We start from the raw sequence: 27,524 nt of genomic DNA on the forward strand, positions 1-27,524 counted from the left end.
TCCAAGCTCATAAATTTTGACAACTCCCTTGTATAATATTAGCTGTTATTCATGTCCATCCCCACCCTTTCATTGATTTCCCCCCCCCCCCACTGAAAAGGTAACCTGATTTTGGGAGTTCTTTTACTCCCAGCTCAAAGAGAACATTCTTGCCTCCCCAATCCTCACAAAAGACTTTTCTTCTGCAACACAAAGTTGACTAGTACACTAAAAATAGACTTAATTAGTGTTGTTAGGTGCAAGATCATCACCAACTCCATCATAAGTAAATGCAGCTTTTAACAAGTCGACCTCCAAAGTAGCTTTCACCAGCAAACCCAGGGTCCCAACCCGACGGCAAATCACAAACCAACACTTGTGCCAACAATCTAGAATGAGATTTGCTAAGAAACTAAAGGATTTTCCAATGAATTCAAGCAAGATCACTAATGAATCATAATAATCCTACAAAGTTGGAATTCATTTCAATAGTTATTCAATGTAAAGGAATTGAAATTTTACTTCTTAATATTTTATTGCTTATCTATAAATAAATTACAAGCAAACACCTTTCCCTTTCCACTTGGATCCTTCAAGAAAAGCTTACCTTATATGACTCAGTGCACCAAGGAATTATAATACTTGGCAGTTGGCAGTTGGCAGTTGGCAGTCAGGTCCTATTGCCATCATCTGCAAAGGCCAATTCACATACAAGAGCGAGGTGATCGCTTCCCCATCTCTGCAAGAAGAAACATACATTAAAACAAGGCTCAATAAAGATGAGACGGCTATAGGAAATGGAGGTAGAGAGCATCATGAGCACCTAACACATTAATATATAATGTAAAGTTAACGTATCATGCAGAAATATATGCAAGCATCAGTAACACTGCAAATTTTCAGAAGCTACTTTCTTCTATGGAGAGAAGTTCCTAGCAGTGACAGGGAAATTACAACAATTGAACAATTTCATTGCAACAGCCTAAAAGTTTTGGAGAGAAACAAATAATGTACTGATTGTCGAAAGGAAAGGACACTACTATGTGGATCAAACATGCAATTACAAGAAATAGAGCCTACCTCACTTGGGAGACCCATACTTCTTCTCAAAACATCAATGGGTAAGGTTTCAAGAACTCTTACGGGAACAAGCTCCTCAGTATGCCTAAGGGATTACTAAAAATTAAGCAAAACCTTCAGGTTGCAAAATGGTATTTATTCTGCTTGTTATAACAATTCAAATACCAGATATAATCAACAGTTCCCATGAACTTGGAATGGTATGATGTTGCCAAGGGTTCTCCATAATTGTCTCGTGTCCTACAACTCCCCTGAAGAATTAACAAAAGCATATTGGATGAAATTCCTGATACTGATCTTAGTCTAATTTATTGCACTGAAAAATATGGCAAAAAACAATTTCAAAATTGTCTCATCTCACAACTCACCTAAATAACCTCAATATATTAGATGAGCAAGATACTAATGTAAGGCGATAACTTGAAAGAAACAAGTCTGACGAGAAAAAACTAGTGTTATTGCTTGTGGCCAAAAATCAGATTACATGCATGTCCATCCCCATCATGGAAGTTACATTTCCGAAGAACATATAGGAGATTATTATATCTGATGGAACTCATTTTTATCAGATTCATGATGCTAAGCTGCTAACAACATGATAAAAGAAGGTCTACATGAAACATAAAAAGAATTTGCAAGGCTTACAGGGACCCTTAGATATGCACTGTGGAGATTTAATTGGTGTCTAAGATCAGCAACTCCTCCGCTGCCTGCAGCAAGCTTTATTTCTTCATCACTCCAAGTATAGGTCAATGGTCTTGAGATAGACATCCAAGTACTATAAACAAAACACCCAGATGGTAAAAAGAAATGATGTGCCTATACAGGAGTCTCAACTACAGAAACAATGACATAATCCCAGTATTGATATCATTCAGCATTTCAAAATCTTTCTGTTTTATTTTGTTAGAAGAAATAATCTCAATGTTTAGCTCTGATTGAATAGACTAATCTTTCTTGGCTTCAGTGATAAAAACTCTTTACTGCTAAAGCCTATGGAAAAAAATACATGACAATACAGCCTACATGCATTTTCGACATACATCATATATATAAATATAGGAAAAATAAAATTGCAATTGATAAGATACCTGGCCACATTCTCATTCCGATATCTTAAGTCTTCGCAACGTATCGAATGGTCCAGCTGGCCAGAAATTTTTCTGCGCTCATGTAACCGGATATCCAACTACATAAAGCAAAAGTGACCATTTGTTTTTTCTAAGTTGTCCAAGAAAAAAAAGGACACCTAGCAATACCTTCAGCCATCAAAGTCTCAGAAAATTGCTCAAAAAAAATATAGGAACTCAGCTTTGAATTAGGAAGAAAAAAAACAAAGAAAAAAGAAAAAAAGAAGCAAACCTCAGATGAAGCGAGAAATTGATAAAGAGCACTCTGTTCATGAGATGGAGGAAAAACCAGTCACAAACTAAGATTGGAATTTACATAGGGAAGTGCAAATATAATGCAATACATGGTATAGAGCCTCACCTGCGGGATGCTATTTAGATCACCAGCAATTATGACGGGGATGCCACCCCATTCTTGTGATAGCTTGTAAGCCCTCTCAAGAAACAGTCGAACCTAAATTATTGTATTTACAGTCTCAGAGCTTGCAAGTGACAATAAGAACAAATTACCAATAATAAGCCACTTGATAGAGGTGGATTCAATCCTTCTTTCCATCAGATGACATATATATCATTCTTATGCTGTTATGCAATCCCCAAACAAGAAGAAATAGTAAGCGCGCCAAAACAAGACATAATCAAAGGCATGGTGACAGAAAATTAGCAATCTGACATTTATTGTACAGCACTTGGACACCATAGTGCAAGAATTTTCCAGACTGTGAAGCATTGGAGGAGCAAATACCTGACCAAGCTTGATGTCTCCACGGTTTGGATTGAAAAGCACGTGTATATTTCCAACAAGCAAGCTTCGACTTTTAGTGGGTGTTGTCCTATGTAGATACAAATGAATAAGTGAAGACAATATAAATGACAAAGCAACACAGTCATTAGATTTCAAGTGGTACTGAAAGTCTGAAATGAAAAGAAAGTATTGTAAACAAGCTGTGTACACTCATACAGTCATACATCATGGAACCTTAGTAAACATGGAAAAAGATAACTATAAAACATTACACAATTAGACTTACTTTGATCCTTCCTTACATGACTCTGACTCTGTTTGATTCCTGTTCACCTGTATAAATTAGGAAGACAAAAAATATGAATGCACCAAATTGAAAAAGTAACTGTTATGCTTCCATTTTCATATTCCATCACTTTTCTTTACATAATTAAATTCTCAAACCTTGTAGATATTTGCTAGGCAGTTGCCTATTATATCATATATGACCCTGTAATGTTGTTGCTGGTAGAGGTGTAGGTTACTACTGATGTGTTAGGCTCTACGATCATCAAGGTTTCATTGTAAGATTTCAGAAAAAAGAATTGAAAGGTTTGTGAGGTCTAAAGCTTCACCTCAGTAAAATTTTGAGCCATTCTATCTAAGTTTATTTGTATTAAATACTATGGTTCAGTTTAGAATTTATATTTATGATTTGAACCTTTTTTTTTCTATGAATCAGACAATAATAGCACCCTGAACAACTTGTAAAAGCTCCGTGCACATGGCTCTTGCAGTGGATGGGGTCGGGGAAAGGCATGATGTACGCAACTTGAAATGTAAAATAAATTAGATCATCCCACACACCCCCAGTTCGGCCTCACTGAAAAAGAGGGGAAAGGAAAACAGAGAGAACAAGAATAATATAATGGTAAATGGAAGTATAGTATAGTTTTTTGGATGCAATGTTTAGCGTCAAAAGCCACAGTATGAAGTTAGGAGGAAAATCCATATGGAAGAGATCCACCCCCTGCATACCTTCAAGACACAAAGTTGAGCGACATTGTCACGAAGGCCATAACTCCGGAACTCTATATTCTCTTGATGCAAAAGGCTAAATCTGTTTTCAGAAATATGACTTGCTAAAGTTCGATATGAAAAAAGCATAAAGGAAGAAATAATTAAAATATCAAATTTTGCCAGCAAACACCATACCGAAGACTATAATGCAAAATTTTCATAGAAAGGAGCCAGAACATTTGTTCCAGTGTCGACTAGTTTCCAAATTCGTTATATTTTTCACCTTGTTGTAAATGTCTTGTAATCTTAAACCAATTTGACCAAATAAAATACTATACTACTCATGCGCTGATGCGCAAGCTGGTTATTAAGGAAAGTTCCTCTACCAAGAAGGCAAATTTGTGCAATAAATTTGTCAACGGTTAGCATGAGCGTATGTTAATCATTAATAGTAATATACGAATCCATAATCTGAAGGAGCTAGGAATCCTACCGTTTGTCGGTCCAGAAAATAGCACACCCATCATTTGCTTCACCGGTGCGAGCCTGAATTCAATAAAAGTAATTAAAACAAAATTATTTTTGACTGATATGACTACATAGACAAAACATTTCAATGTACCTTGTAAATGCCTCTAAATCCATCATTACGAAGACGATCATCTAAATCATCAAAACGGTCAACCTCCTGCAGCAAAAAATAAAAAAATAAAAAACAGAATTTGGGAATGAAACTCAATTTATGATCATTCCCGACAATGGACTAAATATGAAAAACGAATAACAAATGAGTAAATCTGCTGGATGCTCATCCATGAACACCCAGCAATTCGAACAAAAAGTTACCATTTCCAGTCTTATATTAGATTCATGCGAAGATAACTATAGCCGTCTAACTATCACCATGACACCTTGACCTTCTACAAAGCAACATACAACATATTCCGCTCAGCAATGAAATGCAAGTGAATACCTCTACAACTTACCTGGAAACACAGGATGCTGGCATTGTAAGATTTGATCTCCTTGCATATCAGCTCTTTCCGTCGGTCCCACTTTAAGAATTTCCATGGCACTCTAGAATACAAATCTGGATGGTTTGATGCATTCTCAACACCAAGTATGTTATATGAAACGACCACAACTTTATCTGCAAAACAGGATCAAATTTACGCCATGAATAGAAAAGTCCAACTATCGAGAATCATAGCATCTGCAAAATGATTCCTTCACCAACGATTCCAGCGATGCAATTTGTCTCTTCAAAACACAAATGATAATCAAATTGACATTTTATAATTTGTTAAACCAAATAAAAAAAGAATTGAATCCAAGATATAGGATCGAAATCCCTACACCACAGTCCTACTGCAGAATGCGAACTACCTTGCAAAAGCACCGTCAAAGTTGACACTTTTGCATATTTTTCATCATCAAAGTCAAAACTTTTGCGCATCTATATACACATACAAGCTTGGAATGTAGGCATGAATGTATGATAACCAAATTCATACCTTTAAATTCAGAGAAATCGTGAGAAGCAAAGGTCCACTTGCGATAACAGTCTGAATTAAACGAATTTCTTCTGCTTCGCTTGTTACGTGATCGGGACGAAGCGGCAATGGAGGCGAATCGATTCGAAGCGGGAGGCTTAGGGTATGAATGGCGTTTTAGAGTTTGGGTTTGAGCTCCGAAACCTAATTTCTGCTTCTTCGATTGGCTGCGGGATTGTGGTCGTACCTCTGAATGATGCTTGCGCTTAGAGGCCGCACCAGAGGGCTCCGGCGACGACACTCGGTGGCCAGTTTCTTCCCTCATCTACAACGCGGTGGCGCGTGGACAAAGGACGGTGGCGTGGTAGGTGGTTCAGATTGGGAAACGGGATTGATGGGTTTGGGAAGAGTGAGATGGGGACATTGTCACATTGGAAGTTGGCAGCGGTTGGATTGGTTGGTGTTAAAATTTTAAAAAATAAATATAACCTAAATATACTATAAAAACCTAATATAAAATTCATTTGAAACACGAAAACACTATATAGGATTAAGTTATACATAACATTTTTTTTTATAAGCAAGTTATACATAACATATATTAGATAACAATACTATATTATCTTACACGAAATTTCAAACGGACTCTTAATAATGTTATAGATATTTAGAATTGCTTGGAGGAAATGAGTATGGTATAAAATTATCAAGTGTTTTGAATTATTTTTAGAAAAAAACTTAGGATAGTTATAATTTTATACAAAAAATGCTCTAATACGTTAATTGTCGGATATAAAAATACTTCTCACTCGTTTTTATTTTATACAATTAAGATTTTGGGTATGTATGATCATTATCTTGACCAAAATTTGTATTGGATACCCTTTTATCTAAGAGTAAACAAGACAAAAGAGGCCATTTTTGTTTTTGGTTAGGGTTTGCATTAGTGTACAAATTGATAAACACTTTAGACTAAGAGTAAATAAGACAAAGAAGCCATTTTTGTTGTGGGTTTTGGTTTGCATTAGTGTACAAATTGATAAAAATACCAATAGCCAACAACTAACCCTAAACTATAGCTAACCATAACTTGCCCCAAATGAGTGGTTGGTTCTTGGCCTTCCCTATCTCACCAAACTCTCTTCACTCTCCTTTTATCCAAAAAAACACCATCCCCACTAAAAATATCATATTAATTTACTCCCATACCTATCAACTACCATTAAAGGTCCTCTATTTGATCACTTACTAGCTTGTTCAAAGTGTTCTCTAGCATCTCACACACAATGAATTCACACCAAGAACAAGTGCTCTCTCTATTACTCTTCATGATCATCACAGTTTTGCCTTCAATTTCACAATCAAGATCCGTAATTGAACCATGTAGCACCTCACATTCTTGTTCTTCTCTTCTCTCCTACATCCTCCCTTACGATTCAAAGCTCTCCGAGATCGCCTTTCGCTTCCATGTCGACCTCTCCAATCTCATCTCCACAAACTCCATCAACTCAACATTACCAGTTCCCTCAATATCTAACCAAATCCTCCATGCCAAAACCCTTGTCAAGGTCCCAATTTCATGTCCTTGTGTTGATGGCATCCGACGGTCCATGTCGACCACCTACACCGTCCGAGCAGTGGACACCGTTGATTCTATATCTATAAGCTATGGAGGGCTTGTTAGTGCCCAACAGATTAGGAGTGTTAATGGTATTGATCATGCCAATGACACATTAATGATTGGGGAGAGTATTGTGATTCCTCTGCCTTGTACTTGCTTCAATGGTGCCAACAATGGTGTAAAAACAGTTTACATGTCTTATGTGGTACAAGATGGGGAGAGCTTGAAGAGTGTAGCAGAGAGGTATGGGAGTTCTGTTGTGGACTTGGAGGACATTAATGAGCTTCAACAACCTTATGTTTATCCTGGAGATGTACTTTCTGTGCCAATTTCAGGTTTGTTGGATCATAATTTTTTATTTTTTTTTTTGTAATGTGAAACCACATGCTCACCAGACAACTTGTTGGTAAATTTCGAGCCACATGAAAAACCCTACAACCCCTATGGACCACTAGAGACCACTAGAGTCTTGGGCAGAGGGCTAGCACTAGAGATAATGCAAGGTGACATTTAACACACACTAGACTGAGCAAGAGCTCATCTCGCAAATTACGATTATGAAAATACCCATGAGACTCGAACTCTTCCCTGCTTATGCTAACAATTATCATGGTCAAGTTCACCATCTCAACCAACGACCCGTTATTTGTTGTTGGATCATAACTGTTAATGGGCCAAAGCCCATTGGGCCTGGATTGGTTTTGTATGTTAGTTCCAAAAACTGTAAATGGGCCAAAGCCTTGAAGATGATGATGATGATTTTGAACAAATGCAATGCAGCATGTTCATCAGCAAGTCTGAATTGGTACAACGAGACTATTCTTGTGGTTCCAAATGGATCATATGCACTAACTGCAAGCAACTGCATCAAATGTTTGTGTGGACCAAATGATCTCTAGTAAGCTACTGATGAATCTCTACATCTTTCAAATTAACCAAAAATTTTCTTATTATTGTATGTTTCAGTGGTGTAGTTGTACGGGTGCAACTTAAATGTTACATCTTGTCTGTCTCTGATTCCGCACACTACGAGAGTCTTGTGTGCGTGAGTTGTTTATCTTTATCTTTTTCTTACTATTATTTTGTCAATAGTTTGATAACATTTTGTGTATCATCGATCGATCAGTTTGCGATGTGTTCCTTCGGGAATGGCAGTCTCCTGCTCTCATTTGCAGTGCAGTAAATCCCAGCTTTTCATTGGTGATGTTTATGTGAATCAAACCACAAAGGGATGCAATGTGAGTGCTTGTGTGTATCGGGGGCATTCTGGGGACAAAATTTTCAGAAGGTATGACCAATAATTAATTCTCAAATCGAGTTATTGTTCGCTCTGGACCCAAAATTTGCATGTCCTTTAAAAACATCCTCAAGTGTTTGAGATCGAGCTTATAATGCTTCCTCTTATAAATCACATCACTTGACTTTCACCAAGTGATGTCCGGCTTTTAGTCTTTTAACACTTTCTAGTATCCATACCTGTGAACTCACTTATGTAAGGCCCAACAAATGAGGAGAGAAGCAGAAGAAGAATGTGAGAAATGTTAGACTCAATCCACTTGAGACATTGTCTACTCTATACCCCAAGATACGCATGATTTTATCCTTTAAAAAGACCATCAATTGTTTGAGCTGGTTGAGCTCCATTTTACATATCATATCACTTGGCTTTTACCAAGCAACTTTTAGTCTTAACGTATTGTATATTCTTATTTTATAGGAGGTTAATTATTTAATCTTAATTAATTATACCTTTCTTTTGGTGGTGATTGTGCAGTTTGTTAAAATTTCCCAATGTCCAGTGCCCAGGTAATTAACCTTCCTTGTTACATTTCTTGAATTTTTTTTTGGAAGATTAAATCTTTATTACTTTTTGGATATCTATAATAAATAAGATCTCTCTCCATAATAATGTAGAAACTCCTGTGGAATCTACATCATCATCATCACCTAATTATCTTGCATTTCCACCTTTAATGTCTCCATCTCCAACATCCCCAGTGCTTCTGGCTCCTATTCCAGCTATGGGAATTGATGCTTCTCATGGCAATAGATTGATATTGCTTGATGGGATTTGCTTAATTTGCATTAATATTATGTTGGTTTTAGGGATTTGTTTTGTGTATCATTTGATATGAGACATACTTTATTCCACAAAATTTAAGGTAGTTTCCAATGAGCTTGAAAGCAACTATGTGTAACCATATACATGATCACATTAGGACTACATCATTTTACCCAAGTAATTAGGAACAAGCAAAAAGAAAAAAAGATGTAAGGAGATAGCTCCTGCCTATCGGGTGCCTAGCTCTTGTCTATCAGGTGATAGGCAGGAGTTCTTGCCTTAAGAAGATTTGGGAATACCCGTACCTCACATTTATAAAACATATATCAAGAACTGCTGCTATTTCTTTGCTTTGATCTTTATACAGTTATTCTTCATCAATAAAATTGTTCTTGCTTTTTGTCTTCTATTTTCTGTAACTTTTACAATTACGACAACGCAATATTCATCGATCTAGTCTTGATATGCCATGTCATACGTTGATGTGATATACTAGGCGAGATGAAAATTAAAGAAGCCCTAGACAATGATTAGATCTTTTAATTTATTTATATATTTAAAGGTTGTATCACTAAATATGTCATGTTAATTGATTGATTTTGTTTTATGTAATATATTATTGATGTTTTCTTTCATCCATTATTGAGGTTGCACTCTATATATGCACTAAACAAAGAGATATACATATGTAATCAGACAATCACCCCATGAGATTGTGTGGTACCTAAGAAAGTGAATTTTGAGGTGGACCATTTTAATATTCCAAGTTTAATTAATTACTAGAAAATGACATTAAACAATTTTATATATATAATAAAACCCAAATTAGCTAGGCCAAGGCTTTCACATTAATTCTTTCCTTCACATCCTATCTTCAATTGGTTCAGCATTAGTTTATTCCAGATGAATTCTTAGGGCAAAGACTCAAGAAAATAATTGGCTAAGATTGTGATTGATGATAATAATTGGTTAAGATTGTGCTTGATGATTTATTTTTTTTTCTAATCAAGGCTTGTTGTACCTTAACTATATACCAACATTTGTGTGAAGTGTCTACACAGTTTGCATATTCGCTTAATATTGGACATATTTTATAACAATTTGTTAGGAAATACGCATTTATACTTGAGAACATTTTATCTCTGCTTTGCTCGATCCACCACCCATCAGATTCTTCATACTCATTTGGTATGCAATAGAGTGGTTGATGCCCGATCTCTCTGGTACGCTTGGCCGAATCAGTCTCAGTCATGTTGGAGTAGGTTCCCCTCCATTCATGCTCTACTTATAATCCGTTTAATTAATAAAACTTCTTCTTTAAAAAAATAATCATAAGAACCAAGATCCAATAAAATTTTGTTTTTTGTTTTTTTTCATTATTTTCCAAGAAAAAAAAAAGGACGGATATGAAATCAGCAACCTTGGGTGTTTGGAGGAGGATATAAAGGCTCCTAGCAATGGAAGTTTCAAGGGTTAGGTGATAGTACTCTTGGGTTATGTTTGAAAGATTACCAATTTTTAATGTTTTACTCTCCCCCTTTTCAATATATCAGATAGATATTATGAAAATTGAACACCAAAAATAGGATTTGGGCATGTCCCACATAAATAAGGAACAGGAAAGAAAAATTTAAAAAAATATATAGAAAAGTATGTTTGCATCAAGGATGATGTCACAGCTAGTTGAATGAGGACAAAGGCTCCCTTGGATACCATAATAAGGGAAAAGGAAGAGGTTGAATGGAATCATATTTAAGAGCTTTGTGGTCTAGTAACAGTGAAAAAGAGACTAGTATTTAAGGGAAGCAAGGAAGAGATAACCTTTGTGGTCTCATTCTCTTCTATATATCTAGAGAGCGAGAGAGAGAGAGAAGGAGCTCCTTCAGTCCAATATGGAGGGCTTAGAAGCGGCTAGAGCTGTCATCTCATGCACTGTGGCTGTACTTGATGTTTTACTGAAGGTAATGGCCATGGAAGATCGTTGAAGATGGAGATGTTCAGAGAATAGTTTGGTAAAGAAATGTTCAAGTATGGCCAGGTGCATGGTGTGGGAGCAACTCCTTCCGCAAGCTTTGCCCATCCATTGGACTGAAGGGAGCTCCTCCTTTTCTCGTCACACACACACACACGTATATATATTGACAAATGCACGCATTTCTCCATGCCAGACACACTCACACACTAAAACTAGCTACCGAATGATACAGATCTCAGCAGCTGGAATCCAGTTATCTCAACTGCTGAGTGTTAATGCAGAATTTTATACTCATTATGCAAGACATGTGGAGCCCACATATTCACTTGAATCGTGTGCGTCCAATACAACCTGTTGAGTTTTAGTACAAGATTTTATACGCATTATGCAAAACATGTGGAGCCCACGAATTCACTTGAATGATGTGCGTCCAACACAACTATTGGGATAATTGAGATATCAACGGTTGCTCTTGAGATCTTATCATTTTTAGCTAATATTTACTTCTTTGTTTTCGTGTGTGATCTCAACCATGCAACTGTTTTTCCCCCAAAGTTTTGTTTGTTTTGCAGGAAAGCTTTTTCACCTTGCATTTTTCTCGTTCTGGTCAGAAGTGAGAAAACAGGACAGAATGAGAAAACAGGAGAGAAGTCATCTTTCTTACGGCCAAAGAGCTGGAAGTAGAGGTATACTGCAGAGAAGCAACAGGTCTTCATTACCGCTTTCAGAGTCTTCAATGGAATCATAGTCACAGGATTCTCCTATTTATGGCTTTGAAAAAGCATCTATCTTAACGTAAATATTGCTGATAAGTAAAGCTCTGTGTCATAATGTTGTTATTCCTCAATAAGCTTCGAAAGCTTGTTGTTAGCCAACAGATTTGAGATCATGACCAGAGAGAGAAGGAGATTCAATTTCCGCCTGAGAAACTTGTGATGAATATGATTCTACTAAGCATTATAAATCCTAATCCCAAAACCAAATAAGTTCATGAACTACGTTTAGGTTTAGGTTTGGTCAATTAACTAAGTCCAAAATCCAATCTGGGTTAATTTCCGAACATGTAAATATTTCATAAACCCCTGATGTTGTCTGACACGGAACACTCAGAACTTGGTCCGATGAAATCCTAGACTGCACAGCACCTACTTTACTTCCTTATCACTGTTTCAGCTATATATCATATCCTCCCATAAGTCTAAAGTCTTATAATAACAGAAAGTTACATAAACTCGTATCATTGCTGTAACTACCCCCAAAATAATTAGGACTTAACCTCCAAAAGAGTTCAGTTTTCAAAGCATAAATGCATAGCTGAACTCTATCCACAATCTTAACTCCAATCCCTCACTCCTTGTAGCAGGGAAACAGCACAGAAAGAACCTCTCTATTAGGCCAAAAAACATCCACGAAAGATCAGTCCATCACAATTTATCACCTACTCCCAAGGAAGGTCAATTTTAACAAACACCAAACAGTACTCAATGTTTATAGCCAGATAACCGTGGCTCCACCTCACCATCGCCCGTGAACTTCATATCCAGAGATGACAAACAAATGTAACAAACTAAAGACCCAGTTGAAGATATGATAGAGAATAGAGAACGTTGAAGAAGGTTCAAATTAGGTACGACAAAGAATGCGATTTATTATCTATGACATTCAACAAAAGCAAGCAATGACAAGAAACTTATTTCTTATTTCCTGATTTCATCTGATGCACTTATGTTCATTGCACAGATCACTCGCAGTATTTGGATGCTAATAAGTAAAATGAGGTAATATGAAAGTCAATGCCAAGGATGTCTGGCCTCTAAACATGCTATAAGAAACACAAGCAAGAAGTTGTGAAGTCACAGGCTTCAATTAAAGCAAAAGAAGTAACAATAAAGCAACAAAGCTTTAGGCACGCCACAGCTCTCCTCCATGTTCAGAATTAATCAGTTCATCAGTTCCAGTAATCTGCAAGAGGGAAGCAGTAGTTTATACTTTATATCCTTCCCTCTATAACTCAAATAATATATATTTCTTGTGCACCAATCTAACTAGATCAACAAGTTGGGCTTCATACAAAACAACATTTATAATCGACATTGATGTGCAATTAAGAAGACTTAAATGATTATATTTGGCCCTACCACTCAACAAATTAAAATTGTATCGGTTTGCAAACCCAACTGAGAGGCAAAATCAACATCCTATACTATACATACAAGAGCATCCATACACACAGAGAGTACAAGTATCCAAAATATAACACAGGTTCCAATTTAACTCTCTTAACTCTTAAGGCTTCCAAAAAATCCAATTTCCATTTCCCTCTCCCTCAAGCCACACAATGGTCACCCCCCCCCCCCCCCCCCAAAAAAAAAAAAGAGGTTTTAATTTGTGATCACTCGAGTACACTCAATCATAATGCATGGGCACATAAAATTGGATTCTTATCATGATTCAATCCACTTGCACTTCCAAAATATATGTTTAGGAACCATGTAGTAGCCATTTCTTCATCTATACTATGAAACATCAACTATGATCAATAGAGAAATAAGATAAAAGTGTGATGAACCCCAAAAAAATGAGGATGTCACCAGTAGTTTAAAATACCCCAATTGGTATCAAAAAGGACGTTTTGTGCAAAGCCTTTACATAGAGGTTTACAAGCATTGGTTTAAGAAAACATTAGGATCCTAAACTTGATTGAACTAGACAAATGTAATGACTTTTTTTAAAAAAAAAGACCTAACTAAAAGGGAAACTTTCCCCACAAAGGATTCCTTGACTCTTAAAAAAAAATTAAAAAGCAACCAAAATTAATGGTCTTCCACCAGTATCGCGTATTACCAATTTCTTCAACCACAAAAATCCCAGTAAAACATGTCTCTTTTTTTGGCATCCACATTAATAATAAACCCAAGTTCAATCCAATATTCAAACACTAGAATTCTAACGTTACTTGGTTACTTGATGCTATGCCAACATACAGAGACAACAAAAGATACACTTTACCAGTGTTGTCACTAGGCGGCCGGGCGCGCCTAGGCGCTCCAGGCGAGGCCAGGCGAGGCGCAGCATGGGTGCCTCGCCTAGCCTTAATCGCCTGGCTTCAGCCAGGCGTGGCCTAGGCGCGCGCCTCAGACCAGGCGCAAGGCTGGTCGGGCGCTCGCCTAGGAGAATTGAGGTCAAAATGATCTCTTTTTTTAATTTCAAAAGTATTTCTTGATTGTCAAAATGAGGTCCACTTATTATATGGCTTCGCATGAAGGCTAAATGAGGTCCACGTGTCAAGACCACTATCTTTGGTGACTTACAGCAACAACACTTGCATTGGTGTCTGACTCCCTTGTTGCTATATTTTTTGCAATCACAGGTCTATCAGTGGTGTTTCTCAATCCTAAAAAATGAGCCTTCATATGCCTTTATCACATGAATGCTAAATGAGGTCCATGTGTCAAGGTCACACTATCTTTTGGTGACTTACAGGCTTACAACAACCAAAGCATTTGCTTAGGTGTCTGTTAATCTAGTACACATGTTCTTCAAAAATGAGTATTTCCTGCTTCTAATATATTATTTAATTTTAACCTACATTACTCAGAAGTTCATATCATATTATCCTTCAAAATTAATTAATATTTGATCAAAATTAAATGAGATAAAATCTTTATATTTAAAGGAATAAAATTTTTCCCTTTCGCCTAGCTTCGCTCGGGCGCGCGCCTAGGCCTGCGCCTTGCGCCTCAGGCGTTTGATGGGTCATGCGCCTTTGTACGCCTTTCGCCTTTAACAACACTGCACTTTACTACTTCCTCTTTCCTAGTATACAAACCATCTTGTGATCCCCTTTCTTTTCCATTTCATTAAAGGCTTCAGGATTCTACGGCTTAAAAGACTTAACCTTTTCTACTAATTGAAGATTTTTAAACATGCAATACTGTACATATAAACAAGACATCACTCAATTGAATAACAACATCCACTTCAGGGAAGGTACTCATAATTTTGAGGCTCTTCCAGATTTTTATCAACCAAAAAAAAAGAAGAAAATTTACCTTCAACTAAACATAGCACGCATTACTCTGCCTCAGCTGCCTCAACCTTCGGACCTAATCCACACAGTCAAAACACAAAAAAAATCGGATATTCAATTTCTGTGTAAAATAAATAAAATTTCAGAGAGTAGAGACTCCAATGTTTCCTAGAAAAATCCTGGTCGAAATTCTCTAATAACCATTGATTATCATTCTCAAGAGAAACTACACAAAATGCGAAGATAAATAAACAAAGTAAAGAAAGAGAAAAGAAGAGACCGTGGATCCAGTGAGGGCGCTGGTCCTTCCCCCATCCGATTCCTCGGGTGGAGTCCAGATACTTTTGGACGAGATGACGGCACTTCTGGAGGTGGTTGATGCCCTCGACGCGGTAGCACCACTTGAGCTTCTCCCTTATGATCTTGGCTTTCTCTATGTCGATCCACTTCTCCCTTACTAGGTGCTCCCTCCTCTCCCACAACGCATAAGGGTCCTTATACGGGTCCGCCAGATCAAAGTCATCCGGCGGCGATTCCTCGAACTCCGGCACTCCCTTTTTCCTCATAATCCTCTCCTCTCCTCTCCTCTCCTCTCCTCTCCTCTCGTCTCTCTGCTCGCTGTTGCGGCTCGATAGCACTTCAGGCTTTAAAGAGAGAAAAAAAAATTGAAATTGGGCCTTATATTAGTTTGGACTGGATCTTATCTTACAATATACTTCGGCTGCTGGCCCAGATGAAACATGTGAGTTTGCCCATGACCATTTAGGATTAACCGATAAACTAGGATTACTCCTTCTTTATTATTATTATTTATTTTTTTGGTGGCTAAATTGTGTACTCGTCAGCAAATTAACTATTGGTGATTTGAGAATGATATTTTACTTAATATTGTACAAAACATGATGCAACATGCAAGCTACCAACTCAACATTAACAATAACTTCAATTGATATCGCCTTTAACTCATTCTAAAATGTGGATTAGCAAGAAAAATTCCTAACCATCTAACTACTTAGCAGCCTCCTATGTTTATATATAAAAATGACCATAACTAGTCAATGGTAAGCTACCAACTCACAAATTACAATATTTTTAAGACCATATATGTAGAAATTATTATGTCATGAGAGATTACTCGATTGACAATCAATTAGATTAGGCGTATATGTGTCCAAAATTTGATTTTGCTGAAAAATGATTATTATTTTAAACTAGGTAACAGGGTTAATTTGTTCATTGCTCTCTACATTCATGGCTTCTTATTAATTTTTTATGTACTCCTTTCATCTTTCACAGTTGATATTGATGGTTCCATATTCTCAGTATATAACCCTCTTTCTTTTTCTGGTTTCCAAATTTCACTGACCACCATAGGTAGCAGAGAAGGAGGACCGACAATGTCATGTATTGAACACGTGGCAACGACCCACTTTGCCTGAGAGTTTCACTCCTATTTCCATGGGCCGTCAATCTCTCTCCATCGGCTACCTTAGAAGACCAATGGTCTACGGAACACCAATGACCAAATTAACAAATTCAAAAAAGGTAACAAAGAAGACGTGCATATTGCTTAATCTCCCTCTCTCTACAACTATTGTATCTCTTCGAGGCTCGTTTCTTTGAAAGCTTTCAACTTTTTTCTTTCCCAGAAATTCATGATCTTTTTTGTTGTCTTGTACAATCTTTTACTTCAAATGAGGTGGGCTTTTGTCATTTTGTTGTGGATATTAATGTTGATTATTGAAGTTTTATAGGCCTTTTCATTTGTTCTTTTGTTGTGGCCTTCTTTTGGTTTGGCTAGTGAGGAAATGGGTTCCTGAAAACAATCTGCATTAATGAATTGTTCTCTGCTATTTATGTGATTCCGTGAAAATTTGAAACAATCTGTATATGAAGTAGCTCTTATAATTGCTGTTGTTTGTATAAATTGTTGTAAAATGAGGATCACATTCTGGATCTTCTTTGGCTAGAAAGTAGAATATTTCTATTACCTGTGTAATTATAGCGTTGAAGCTTGCCAGCAGTGTTGTCATTAGACAATTGTCTTGATTAGCATGGAAATTCTGATTGATTCATTGTACCATAAGCTGAGTTCTCTACGGGTAGTTGGTAGTAGGCCAACTTCCTTTTATTTTTGTAGTTACATGTACTGCAATTGTAGTCCATAGGTGAAGAGGGCAAGCATCGAGAAAATAATTGCAGAGTTAATAAAACAATGAAAGCAGTCATATAAAGAAGGCTGACGATTAATGAATTGAATCTGAAGTATAGATGGGGGAAAGAATTAAGTACAACCTGCAAAACCACCAATAGTCGCTTAAATGTCTGATCTGGGTCTTATTTGCATTAGTGCTTGAGAGGTCGAGACAGCGTATGAACGACCGGGAATTTGTTATGTCTTCTGGTTTGTCATTGTCATGGGTTCTGTCTGATACTGTGTACTGCAAATGGCTTATTGTACTCAATCACTTTGCAGGACTTTTTGAATAAGCCATGGCGAGTTATTTCTGACCTTGTTTCAGAACTAATCTTCAAGGCAAGATCACTTCGTCAGTCCGAATCAGCTTGTGAAAGTATACTTATGACTCAATACCTAAAATCAAATCAGTAATATGGATGTTTACAAACCAATGGCAAATCATACTGATGAATCTGAAGGTAGGGTTAGGTGCTTTTCCTTCTATTAAGCTTTTTTTGCACAATTGTTCAATGATCTGAGTTCTTTTTCTTATATTTTAATCCATCTGATTTTTCTTCAATCTCCAGCCAAGCAGCAGGAAATATTGGTTGAGTGGTTGCATAACATTCTTCCTAATTTAAGCTTGCCAGACGGGGCTTCTGTGGAGGAACTGAGAGCTTGCTTAATTGATGGCACCGTTCTCTGTCGGATTTTGAGCAGGCTTAGACCTGGTTCTTTCAATGAGGTGTTGATGCATTTTTTGCACTCTTTACCCAACTATAGCCTGCGTTGGCTAAATTTTTTTGTTTCTTTATCCTTCATGCATTTTCAAATCTAGGGAGGTGATTCTGATTATCCACCTGCTTCACGGCTGGAAAACATTAAAAGGTTTCTTGCAACTATGGATGATTTGGGGGTGCCCAAGTTTGAAATATCAGACTTGGAAAAGGTACGCATCTTTTGAATGCAGTAGTCTATCTGAATTACTCATATATGTATTTTTGGATAATTTTGTTGCTTAGAGAGGTTTCAACCCAACAATTCTGAGTATTGAATACAAGTTTTGGAATTGGTCCTCAGTCATGATTTTTGATCTACATACTCAAGCTTGCATTCGTAGATATCTTTTGGCACAAATATTCATATGCAATCGGATTTGTGATCTTGTACTCTTATATTACTCTACCATTTGAGTGTCTGTTACTTGTGGGCTTATGCAACTCCAATAAATATATATATATTGTACCTCCTCTACTCATGTTTCCTCACTGAACTTGTGTTTCATATCTTTTTTTAGGGATCTATGAAAACTGTGATTGACTGTCTTTTAAAACTTAGAGCACAATTTTCGCTTGTGGGAGACAATTTTTCTGTCTCAAGTACCACAATAAAATTCGGTAGTCTGAATGGAGATGTTTATTCCCGGGGTGTTCTCTCTCCCTTATCTGGAGTCGAAAGGCAGAAGGTTATTTCAGAATCAAGATTTCAACGTGCTTTGCGTAGCCCTATTATGTCAGGTATGGTGGCACACGCCCTCTCATAAGTACTCAATGATGATAGAATTTTCAAATGTGACAGCTAAACCATTTCATCTCAGTACAAACTCAGTAACATTTTGTACATCGTCAGAATTTCATATGCTGTATGATTCAAAATTTAACAGCATTGTGGTAACCTAATGTTCTATATAACTGGAAATCAGATGAAGTGCTCATTTATTCAGTGGACTAAGTTTATTTTCTGCTTTTGTCATTTAGTAGTTCATGTTTTTATTCATTTTACTTCTATTCAGCACCTTCGGCTTCCTTAGTACATCAAGTGAGAAATAACATCCACGACGTGTTTGAGATAAAGAATGGGAGTTATGCAGACCTTCCACCTGCGAAGATCACAGAGATGATGAATTCAAACAGTTTAGATGTAACTGCTGGGCTTCTCTTTGTCGTCTGAAATTTAGATTTTCTCAATGTGATGCCTCTTTTGATGCCTTTTCAACATTTCTTGCATGCAGAATGCACCAACTCAGTCACTTTTGAGTGTCGTGAATGGAATCCTGGAAGAGAGCGTCGAAAGGAAAAATGGCGAAATACCTCATGTATGCACTCTGGGACATAAGGGTGGGAATATTTTGACTAAGAAATATGTATGTATGTATGCAAGCATGCAAATCATTGCATTCATACATACATATTTTTGCATAGGTAGTCGTGAGAGAATACTCTAATGTTATCTTTCTGTTGCTCAGCGAGTGGCCTGTTTGTTGAGAAAAGCTGTGCAGGAGATTGAACGGCGTATATCGACTCAAGCAGATCACTTAAGAACGGTATAACCTGTTTGAATACACAGTTGTAGTGATTTTGTCTTGGCTCTGTATACCAATATTTTTCGGTTTGGATCTGTATCTCCAGCAAAACAATCTTTTTAAGGCTCGTGAGGAGAAATACCAGTCGAGAATCAAAGTACTCGAAGCCCTTGCTTCCGGGACTGGCAAAGAGACTGGGGTATGGTAAATAGAAGATGAGAGAAGTATATCTATTTATATACTTTAGTTCCTATTCCTTCATGACTAATTCAATTTCCTTGTTACAGATTGATAATAACCAGCTTCAGCAAATGAAGGTATATATTCAGGGGCAAGAAAGCTTGTCTTCCCCCATTACTTATTCTTAACCTTGGTTTGCTTAAACAAAGATGATATTAGAGATATTATCAGTTACTGTTTCCTCAATGGTACTTCTTGGTTGCTTGAACAATGTTCCATATATTATTGCAAAATAATGTCCAGCAAGTTCAAATGCCTATCAACTATCATGACACAATCACTTGAGGCCTATGGAAATATTACTAATGAACGATTATCTGCTTCTTTTCATCTTCACAATGTAACTAGCTGGCTTAACTGAATAATAACATAAAGAATTAGTTCCCTTGGTTTCATTGTTTCCTTCTAAATATCTTAGCTAGTTGTGGATGCTCAGCGGAAATGAAGATAGTGTTTTATTGCAGGGTGCCTGTGATAACACTTAGTTTTATTTGCCACTCGTTGGTCATTGCAGATTGAGAAGTCCAAAATGGAAGAAAGAAAGAAACTCGAGGAGGAGTACGCGGTTAGACTGATAAAAGAGAAGGATACAAGCAATCTTGAAATTTCAACATTGAAGCAAGAATTAGAAATGGCAAAAAAGACATATGAACTGCGTTGCTTGCAAGTAGAAACAGAATCTAATTCTTCTAAATCAGACCTAGAGAAGAGGATAAAAGAGCTTGAGCACCGTTTGGCAGAGCCAAGTAATAGGGTGAAAGAGCTTGAAAACCTCCTGGAAGAATCAAGGAATAGGGTGAAAGAGCTTGAGAACCTCCTGGCAGAGTCAAGGAATAGGGTGAAAGAGCTCGAGGCATATGAACTGCGTTGCTCGGAAGTAGAAGCTGAATCCAAATCTTCTAAATCAGACCTAGATAAGAGGATAAAAGAGCTTGAAAACCTCTTGGCAGAGTCAAGGAATAAGGTGAAAGAGGTTGAATCATATTCAGAGTCAAAATATCAAAAGTGGAGCAAGAAAGAGAATAGCTACAAGAGCTTCATGGATTTTCAATTTTGTTCTTTACGGGTATGCCTTACTATTTCTCGACCGTAATTTTGTTCTTTACGGGTATGCCTTACTATTTCTCGACCGTATATAACTTGTTTAACATCAGTAATTTACTAAAACTAGTAAGACTTTATCCAGGAATTGAGAGTATCTTCTGGGTTCATCAAGCAAGAAGTTTTGAAAACGCAAATGAGCTATTCGGAAGAATTCAATCACCTAGGTGGGTTGGTTCTTAGAAGTTTCACAAATATTGTACGATGTGGATGATTACGTCTCATGAGTTGAAAATTGATTCTTTTCAGGAGAGAAGCTTAAAGCATTAGCATATGCAGCTGAGAACTATCATGAAGTACTTGATGAAAACCGGAAGCTCTTTAATGAGATTCAGGATTTAAAAGGTGAACTTCATACTTCTTTTATGCTTTTAGGTTGTATGTGCGGCTACTTATTGAGCTCATAGCTCATTATTTTCTTTTTTTGATAGGAAACATTAGAGTATGTTGTCGGATAAGGCCATTTCTGCCTTGGCAGACTGCAAAACGTTCAACTATAGAATATATTGGAGAAAATGGGGAGTTAGTTGTTGCAAATCCCTCTAAACCAGGGAAAGATGGAAATCGATTGTTCAAGTTTAATAAGGTCTTTGGTCCTGATGCTACTCAAGGTTCTTATCTGTTTCTTTTAAGGTTATTTGTTGAATGAGTATTGTTTCTTGATTGAGTGACATGATACTCAAATAATGTTTCCATGCTGTATGATTGTTGATGTTTTGTTTTTCGATAGAAAATACTGGAGTTTTATTTAAGTGGGCTTCATCATATTTTGAAGTCTATGAAATGTCTAACTTAAACTTCGTTTATGTTATTTGCAGTGGATGTATTTTCAGACATCCAGCCCTTGATACGATCTGCACTTGATGGATATAACGTGTGTATATTTGCTTATGGACAAACTGGTTCAGGGAAAACCTACACGATGGTATTGAAAATCTTCACGTTTTAAATTTTTGCCATATATGCAAAACTTTTACTGAATTCTCATGTACTTACATTTTTCTTTCCAGACTGGTCCTGACGGAGCATCTAACGAGCAAATGGGAGTTAACTACCGATCTCTAAATGATCTTTTCCATAACTCCCAACTTAGAAACAACTCCATCAAATATGAAGTTGGGGTCCAAATGGTTGAAATATATAATGAACAAGTGCGGGATTTACTATCAGGTGATGGTTCCCAAAAGAAATATCCTTTCTGTTTTAGATTAATGCGCCTTAGTCAATATATAACGTGAACCTTTTCTCCCTTTCTCTCATCATTTAACTGAAAAAATTACTTTTCAAATCAGATGACAGTTTTCCTATTCAAATTATTTTTCCTCCAATGCACCTTGCTTTAACTGCATGATTTTCAAAAATTTTGTTAGAGTTTGCATCTTCCCTTTGTTTCCCTTAATTTTCACACACTCGGGATATTGTCTACCGCTCAACCCAATGGACTGGCCATACCTGATGCTAGTATGCATCCTGTCAGCTCAACTTCAGATGTGCTAGACCTAATGGATGTTGGAATGAAAAATAGAGCTTCTGGTGCCACTGCATTGAATGAGAGAAGCAGTCGCTCTCACAGGTTCTCAAATTTATTTTATTTTATTTATTCTGAGGCATGTATTTTCATAGACATCCTGATTTTTAACCTCAATCTGTACAAACAGTGTCCTGACCATCCATGTTCGCGGAAAGGATTTGAAGACTGGTGTTCCGCTGCATGGTAATCTTCATTTGGTAGACCTGGCAGGAAGTGAAAGAGTTGACCGCTCTGAGGTAACTGGAGAGAGGCTCAAGGAAGCACAACATATTAACAAGTCCTTGTCTGCTCTTGGAGATGTCATTTTTGCTCTTGCACAAAAGAGTTCTCATGTACCTTACAGGAACAGCAAACTCACTCAAGTCCTTCAGAGCTCTCTCGGTAGTTTGTTATTTTTAGCCACAAACTTCCCCCGATTACTTGTTTTCTGGTTTTTGATGTAACATCAACTTCTTAGGTAGCTTATAATTACCTGTAAAACAGCCTAGCTAATTTTTTTTTTCTACTGATATATATTACAGGAGGTCAAGCAAAGACTCTTATGTTTGTGCAGCTCAATCCCGATGCAACTTCATTTTCGGAAACTATGAGCACTTTGAAATTTGCAGAGAGAGTCTCCGCGGTTGAGTTAGGTGCTGCACGAAGTAGCAAAGAGGGCAGGGATGTTAGGGAATTAATGGAGCAGGTTCCAATTTTTCTCCCCGTCATATTACGTTTATTGATGCAGTTGATGTCATTTTTTTTAATGAAATGAATTAAACTACATGGTTCATATATATAGTGGCCATTACATGCATATCACATATTTAAAGGCAGGTGCATATAATTATTTTCTAATTCATTTTTCCGTCAATTGTGTAGGTGGCATCTCTGAAAAACACAGTTGCCAAGAAGGATGATGAGATAGAGCGGCTGCAATTACTAAAAGATCTCAAAAACGTGTATTCGGGAATCAATGGAGAGAAGAATGGGCCAAGTTCAATGAGGTATGAGTCTTCTTCTCCAAGCAGAGGTTATGGAGGCGATTCTCCTGAGCGTAACCAGAAGTCATCAGCTGGAAAAGGCTTTGGATGTACTGAGAAGGCAGCTTCCGATCATGACAACCGTTCAGAGTATAGTGATAAGAATTCGAAAGCTGATTCCCAGAAGTCCATGGATGACTATAAACACAAAAATGAACTGCCACAGAAATCAAAAGTTGGTGGAAGCCGGAATTTTCCAGCAGATGGTGAGATTTTAGGATTTGGTGATGCAGACCACGAGGAGAGATTGAGTGACGTATCTGACAGTTGTCTTTCTGCGGGAACAGACCCTGATGGCTCAGTTGATGATACTAATCCCACCGATGGCAGAAAATTGTCAAATCAATTACAAAGGTAAGTGTCGAATGCTCGCAGCCATCGATGATGGTCTAAACTTTCTTAATAACCAAAATTTAAAATTTAGATTTCTTTTCAGTTCATAGCACTCTGCTCCTATTCAAAAATTTATTTATTTAAAGCATCATTTTGAGATCGCAGGTCTAGTAAAAACATTACTGCATATACCATCCTTATAGGTTTTCTTTTAATCCATTCAGACTAAGTATGCTTTGCAAGTAATGCAATGTAATGTATTTCTGATTCATAATGTTCGAGCAGGCCGCGGTCAGCATCTAAGTTACAGAGACCCCTACAAAGATCAGGGCAGACTTCATCGACGGCTTCAAAAGACCATTTGAAGGTGTCAAAAAGTGAGTAAAACCAGATTTTTCCAGATTGTTGGTAGTATTAATTATTCTGCACACCTTCTAATATCGTTCATAATTATTCTCTTCAGGTATTAGAAGAAGTGATAGTAGCTCTACCTTACTTAAGCCTCCCAGAAGATGGACATAGACAGTAAGGCAGCCGGTTCTTGCACTTTTTGGGTATAGTTTTTTCATACATATATATATACAACATTTCAGTTTAGCATTTTTTTCACATTGTTTTTACACGACCATGTGAACTTGTAAGTAATTATGTGTAAATCCACCGAGGTTCCTTGCCTCGCTAAGTTTTTGTTTTTTTCCTTCAGCTCTGTAAATTGAAGTCAAAGCAACAGAATTTTCATGGAGGAATCAAATTTCTCCTGAATTCAGAATGTAAATGCTTTATCTACATTTTTTTGAATAGTGTTCAACAGAATTTCATTTTATCATGTGAGAGCCTGTTATGGTTTGATTTGCTGATGGAAATAACAAATTTTGGATGGGGGAAAAGAAAATAGTTGCCTTTTTATCTGCCTTAGCCTGAGAAGCCCTTTTTTTTTTTTAATTGAGAGGGATATCATACAAGTTTGTCCTTTAAACGATCTATATGAGTCTAAACTCTGGCCATCAAGTGTATGGAAGTTTCTCGTATGATGATAGAGTAGGTTGAGCCAAAGCCCAGCACATGTTCATAAGAGTATTGCTCACTTTTTTTGTGATCGAGAATGACACCATAAGTTTGCTCTTTTGAACATTCAATATGGGTCTAACCTTGATCTAAACTCAAGTTATCAAGCCCGTTCGCACAAAAATTTTCCACGCGTGATGAAAGAATAAGTTGAGTTTTAAGTTTTCCATGCGTGATAATATAATAAGTTGAGTTAAAACTCAGTGCGTGGTTATAGGGGTATTACTTCCAATGAGAATTGAACTCCCATGTCCATACAGTCTGGCTTAAAGAAATTCACCAATTAAAGTATCAACCAACCTAGTGATTATATGAGAAGCACTTGTTAACTACACCAACTTTAAGGGGCTAGTTGCACATTACCTTTTATCTTTATTATTATTCTGTACTGTATGTGTATGTATGTAACTATATGTATACCACTCATTGAATCAATCAGTCTCGACACAAGAGAGATCTTGAGTCTTGACAGAACCAATGCATGAAATGTTTAAAGATACCAAACTGAAAACACCTAAGCATATGCAGATGCTGGTGTGATACTGACTACACAACCACATACCTAACAGAAACTGCGTATTGACTTTTCAACCACTAACTCAAACCCAACCACATCACATTGCTCATGCAATCAATAACCATTTCCACACCCTTTAATAGCCTTTTCAGCCATTTTTGTCCTTCATGGGGACCCCATCAAAACAACTTCAAACAAAGACTTATCTTATCACTCTCTACATCTCTTGCCATCCATAAAAATTTCAACACCATCAATCAAACCTGTATTGAGCTCAAGTAGGCAGACATATTTCATATATTGACATATCCTGCGGAATAAGACAGTAATCCCCATTTCTTGCTCCAATTTACAATTACAAAAAAGGAGGATTACATTGACAAAACAGAAACCCTAAAAAGAAACTTCCTCCATGATAACCTTCAACAAAGTTTCAATAACTCCTACCAATAAGATAAGAGAGAGGCCTTGTCTCTCTCTCTCTTCTCCTTCCATTTATTCTTGAAAAATTACTCAGCAACTTCTTCATTACAATTTACACTAAACATTAGAAGACTCAACATGAAAATTGCTTATTTAGGACCTGTATATACAATACAACAACAGTGGAGTAACACTAGAACTTGAAAACCATAGCTGTCTTCTCCCCTGGTCAAAATTTGAAGTTAAATCTTTTTCTGGGTTCTTTTGATTTGATTGCCTAAGCAACAGCAGAGATGCTACTGCAATTTCTCTGATCTCTGCTGAGACAATCAAAGCCTTCAACCCTCACTGCCGCTGGTTTGTGCCCAAATTTCATTCGGGTGCATCGAGAGGAAGGCGATGGAGGTGCAGGTGATACAGACAATGGAGTGACCTTTTCACTGCCAAATTGAGCATCTTGGATCACAGGGTTTGATGCTCTGCTCGGCGGCGATCCGCAATAGAAGGCCGGAGGCGATAAAGCCACATGGTTAATGGATCTATCTCCACCATAGCTCCCCTGATTCATGAAAGACAAGAATTTCAGTCACTCAAACAGATAGCAGAAAGTTTCATCTTCAGCTCACAAAGAAAAAAGCTTCTTAGTATTGGATTTGGATTCCGATTCCGAAAACATTATTTTCGAAACCCAATTCCAAATTCAACCAAAACTTCCTATGATTCATCAAAACAAGGATTTGAGCAACTCAAAAAGATAAAAACACGGATGGAGTTCATTGACAGAAGATAACAGTGAAAGAACAAACTTTGGGCTTTTTAAACAAGAATTAATAAAGTCCAGTAAATCAAGTAATCTAACCAACAAAGAGCTGACGAGGATAAGAGATTAACCTTAGTTAGAATCATATCCAGGAGCTCTCTCCCTGCTTTTGCATCACCGATCTCTACTTCTTGACTGGATTAGTCCAAAAAAATCAAAAAATCAAATTAAATCAAAATCAAAACTTCTTCACAACTATATAAATATAGAGATTGGAACTCGAGAGAAAGAGGAAAAAAAACATACTTAAGAGCACATCTTTTGATGGAAGGATTCAAGACGCCCAATCTACGAGGCTTTGGGCAAACCACCGGCTCCACCATATCCATAGACAACATCCTGCTCCTGCTCCTCTCCTCCTCACAGACCACCACGGCCAAGCCGCCGGCGCTTCTCCTTTCGTTATACACCCAGCTACCCATCCTTTCAAGCTCTGTACGATAATCGCTGATTGATAAACATACAAAAGAATACAACTTTTTTAGATCAAAATAATAAAAAGCAAAAAAAAGAAAAAAGAGCTGAAACGTTGATTGCTAGAGAGAGACCTGGGCTACTCTGCGTCAGTAGCGGAGGCTGGCCGACCAAAGAGGAGGAATTCAAGGGGGAGAACACAACACCCAGAGAGAGAGATGAGATTGGCTTTGAGACTATTCATAGAGAAACCAGCAGGAGCAGTGCTCCTGTATGGTCAGATGTATCAATGTAACTTTGTGTTTTTGTGGGAGGTGTGTAAACCGTCTGATCTTGATGTTTGACTTGATTGAGATCAAAGATAAGAGGGGAGAGAGAGAAAGATCTGATCCACGTGATATGAGCACGTGCACTTTTTTGTTATATTTTATAATTATTTTTTTTATATTTTTGAAGTTTTGGA

General features: G+C 37.2%; 5 protein-coding genes across 8 annotated transcripts; 2 read left to right on the forward strand and 3 right to left on the reverse strand.

The window, feature by feature from the left end:
• Nucleotides 1-392: 392 nt before the first annotated feature.
• Nucleotides 393-5,888, reverse strand: LOC119986506 (carbon catabolite repressor protein 4 homolog 5). 3 transcript variants are annotated; one of them, XM_038831081.1, is made up of 14 exons: nt 5,448-5,888; nt 4,920-5,083; nt 4,556-4,621; nt 4,427-4,479; nt 3,952-4,033; nt 3,221-3,267; nt 2,935-3,022; nt 2,551-2,643; nt 2,422-2,454; nt 2,151-2,248; nt 1,705-1,837; nt 1,225-1,310; nt 1,060-1,144; nt 393-718 (listed from the first exon to the last, which is right to left on the reverse strand). In XM_038831081.1, the coding sequence occupies exons 1-14, from the start codon at nt 5,749-5,751 to the stop codon at nt 650-652; spliced, it is 1,401 nt and encodes a 466-aa protein (XP_038687009.1). In that variant the 5' UTR covers nt 5,752-5,888; the 3' UTR covers nt 393-649. The 3 variants fall into 3 exon arrangements, with proteins under 3 accessions (XP_038687009.1, XP_038687011.1, XP_038687010.1); XM_038831082.1 differs by lacking the exon at nt 1,060-1,144 and having other exon boundaries at nt 636-718; XM_038831083.1 differs by lacking the exons at nt 1,060-1,144; nt 1,225-1,310.
• Nucleotides 5,889-6,607: 719 nt separating this feature from the next.
• LOC119987402 (lysM domain-containing GPI-anchored protein 1-like) lies at nt 6,608-9,527 on the forward strand. The gene is made up of 5 exons (XM_038832303.1): nt 6,608-7,382; nt 7,828-7,945; nt 8,174-8,335; nt 8,822-8,853; nt 8,962-9,527. The coding sequence occupies exons 1-5, from the start codon at nt 6,713-6,715 to the stop codon at nt 9,180-9,182; spliced, it is 1,203 nt and encodes a 400-aa protein (XP_038688231.1). The 5' UTR covers nt 6,608-6,712; the 3' UTR covers nt 9,183-9,527.
• Nucleotides 9,528-12,752: 3,225 nt separating this feature from the next.
• Nucleotides 12,753-15,749, reverse strand: LOC119986641 (NADH dehydrogenase [ubiquinone] 1 beta subcomplex subunit 10-B). Its single transcript, XM_038831280.1, has 3 exons — nt 15,395-15,749; nt 15,137-15,190; nt 12,753-13,046 (listed from the first exon to the last, which is right to left on the reverse strand). Exons 1-2 carry the CDS (start codon nt 15,678-15,680, stop codon nt 15,159-15,161), a joined length of 318 nt encoding a protein of 105 aa, XP_038687208.1. The 5' UTR covers nt 15,681-15,749; the 3' UTR covers nt 12,753-13,046; nt 15,137-15,158.
• Nucleotides 15,750-16,505: 756 nt separating this feature from the next.
• Nucleotides 16,506-24,648, forward strand: LOC119986710 (kinesin-like protein KIN-14P). 2 transcript variants are annotated; one of them, XM_038831380.1, is made up of 23 exons: nt 16,506-16,659; nt 17,591-17,772; nt 17,881-18,038; nt 18,132-18,242; nt 18,591-18,810; nt 19,086-19,213; nt 19,305-19,388; nt 19,539-19,616; nt 19,702-19,794; nt 19,883-19,912; nt 20,350-20,901; nt 21,022-21,103; nt 21,186-21,281; nt 21,368-21,547; nt 21,755-21,861; nt 21,947-22,125; nt 22,345-22,509; nt 22,595-22,848; nt 22,989-23,152; nt 23,329-23,695; nt 23,777-23,843; nt 24,108-24,199; nt 24,286-24,648. In XM_038831380.1, the coding sequence occupies exons 2-23, from the start codon at nt 17,727-17,729 to the stop codon at nt 24,342-24,344; spliced, it is 3,312 nt and encodes a 1,103-aa protein (XP_038687308.1). In that variant the 5' UTR covers nt 16,506-16,659; nt 17,591-17,726; the 3' UTR covers nt 24,345-24,648. The 2 variants fall into 2 exon arrangements, with proteins under 2 accessions (XP_038687308.1, XP_038687307.1); XM_038831379.1 differs by having other exon boundaries at nt 16,507-16,659; nt 23,329-23,843.
• A 1,064-nt stretch (nt 24,649-25,712) lies between these two features.
• On the reverse strand, nt 25,713-27,355 carry LOC119986519. The gene is made up of 4 exons (XM_038831106.1): nt 27,196-27,355; nt 26,894-27,094; nt 26,719-26,782; nt 25,713-26,386 (listed from the first exon to the last, which is right to left on the reverse strand). Exons 2-4 carry the CDS (start codon nt 27,067-27,069, stop codon nt 26,105-26,107), a joined length of 522 nt encoding a protein of 173 aa, XP_038687034.1. The 5' UTR covers nt 27,070-27,094; nt 27,196-27,355; the 3' UTR covers nt 25,713-26,104.
• Between the last annotated feature and the right edge of the window lie 169 nt (nt 27,356-27,524).

The sequence above is a fragment of the Tripterygium wilfordii genome, chromosome 20 (assembly GCF_013401445.1).
Source record: "Tripterygium wilfordii isolate XIE 37 chromosome 20, ASM1340144v1, whole genome shotgun sequence".
NCBI lineage: Eukaryota > Viridiplantae > Streptophyta > Magnoliopsida > Celastrales > Celastraceae > Tripterygium > Tripterygium wilfordii.